This window comes from Dendroctonus ponderosae, unplaced genomic scaffold, assembly GCF_020466585.1.
Source record: "Dendroctonus ponderosae isolate FM_Combo_2020 unplaced genomic scaffold, Dpon_F_20191213v2 Dpon_F_20191213_12, whole genome shotgun sequence".
In the NCBI taxonomy this organism is placed as follows: Eukaryota; Metazoa; Arthropoda; class Insecta; order Coleoptera; family Curculionidae; genus Dendroctonus; species Dendroctonus ponderosae.
In genome coordinates, this window is record NW_026017316.1 from 1,612,150 (window position 1) to 1,613,562 (window position 1,413).

At 46.9% G+C, this 1,413-nt stretch overlaps 1 protein-coding gene across 1 annotated transcript in view; it reads left to right on the forward strand.

The window, feature by feature from the left end:
- LOC109534032 (calcium release-activated calcium channel protein 1) overlaps window positions 1–722 on the forward strand; it is a 14,041-nt gene extending 13,319 nt beyond the window's left edge. The window contains exon 6 of the mRNA XM_048663106.1: window positions 540–722. Coding sequence (XP_048519063.1) covers window positions 540–551 — 12 coding nt within the window. The 3' untranslated portion in view covers window positions 552–722. The remainder of the gene's footprint in view (window positions 1–539) is intronic.
- The last annotated feature ends 691 nt before the right edge of the window (window positions 723–1,413 follow it).

Below are 1,413 nucleotides of genomic sequence, written 5' to 3' on the forward strand. Positions count from 1 at the left end.
TTGTGATTTTTGATCCAAAAAACTTTTTTGTTTCTCGAACTTTGCCCATCGACATGGTACTCATTTTCAGCTGAAATTGACCCAGAAACCCGAATATGTGAGCGAAATTGCGGTTCATCCAATGGTTTTCGAAAAACTTGAAAATTTTGCCATAAAAACGGGACAATTTCTATCCTCGACCCGCCAGGGAAATTTTGATGGCTAATTCGTGTTTTCGAGACGATTTTAGCATAAAATGAGTACCATGTTGACGGGTGTTTCTTTCTTTAATTTGGAATTTTTTGAAAATTTGAAATTTTGAATTTTTTTTGGAAATTTTCCCTATCGACATGGTACTCATTTTCAGCTGAAATTGACCCAGGAATCCGAATCTGTGAGCGAAATTGCGGTTCATCCAACGGTTTTCGAAAAACTTTTTCGAATTTTTTGAAAATTTGAAATTTTGATTTTTTTTGGAAATTTTCCCTATCGACATGGTACTCATTTTCAGCTGAAATTGTCCCAATAAGCCGAGACTTGACCGATTTCCGCATTTTCAGGTACATGCATGAGGCGTTCGAGTTCTACGAGGACACGCTGTCGAATCGCTACCCGTACTCGTGCTACAAGCAAGTGTTTGTGGATGAGGCCTATGAGGACTATCACTCCTACGCGACAATGACGATTTTGAGCGTGAATCTGCTGCATTCGGCCGTGGTGATCGATCAGGTGTACCTGACGCGCAAAGCGATGGGCCAGGCGGTGGCCGAACAGTTCTTCGGCTGTTTCATTTCGATGCAAAACTGGTCGGATCTGTGGCTGAACAAGGGCATCAGCCAGTACCTGTGCGGGCTGTACTGCAAGAAGAGTTTCGGCAACAACGAGTATCGCGACATGATCCATGGCATGCTGCAGGACGTGGTTAAGTACGAGGAAGAGTATGGAGGGATTATATTGGGTGAGGATGATGCAGGGTGGGCGTGGCCTGGGCAGGCGTTGGCTGATTGGTGGGCGTGTTTTCCAGATCCGAGCCAACCGCCGGCGCCGATGCCGCTGGGCGCGAATCCGCCGCAGGCCAATCAGAGCAAGAACGAGGAGAAGTTCTACTTTTCGATTCGCAGCCTGCACACGATGTCGTCGATGTACATCGAGGCGCTGCACAAGAAGGCCATGCTGGTGATGCGCATGCTGGAGCACCGGATTGGACTCGAGTTGCTGCTGCAGGTGAGTGGAATTTTGCGCTAGCGCGCTTCAGGTTGGTCGCAGCTCGGTTTCGATGCGAAAATCCGCTTTTTGGGCCGATTTCAGCTGAAAATGAGTACCATGTCGATGGGTCTAGGACACGTTTCGAACAAACCATCCTCAACCTGAGTGGGTTATTTTCAGAAATTTACCCATCGAGTTGGTACTCATTTTCAGCTGAAATTGACTCAA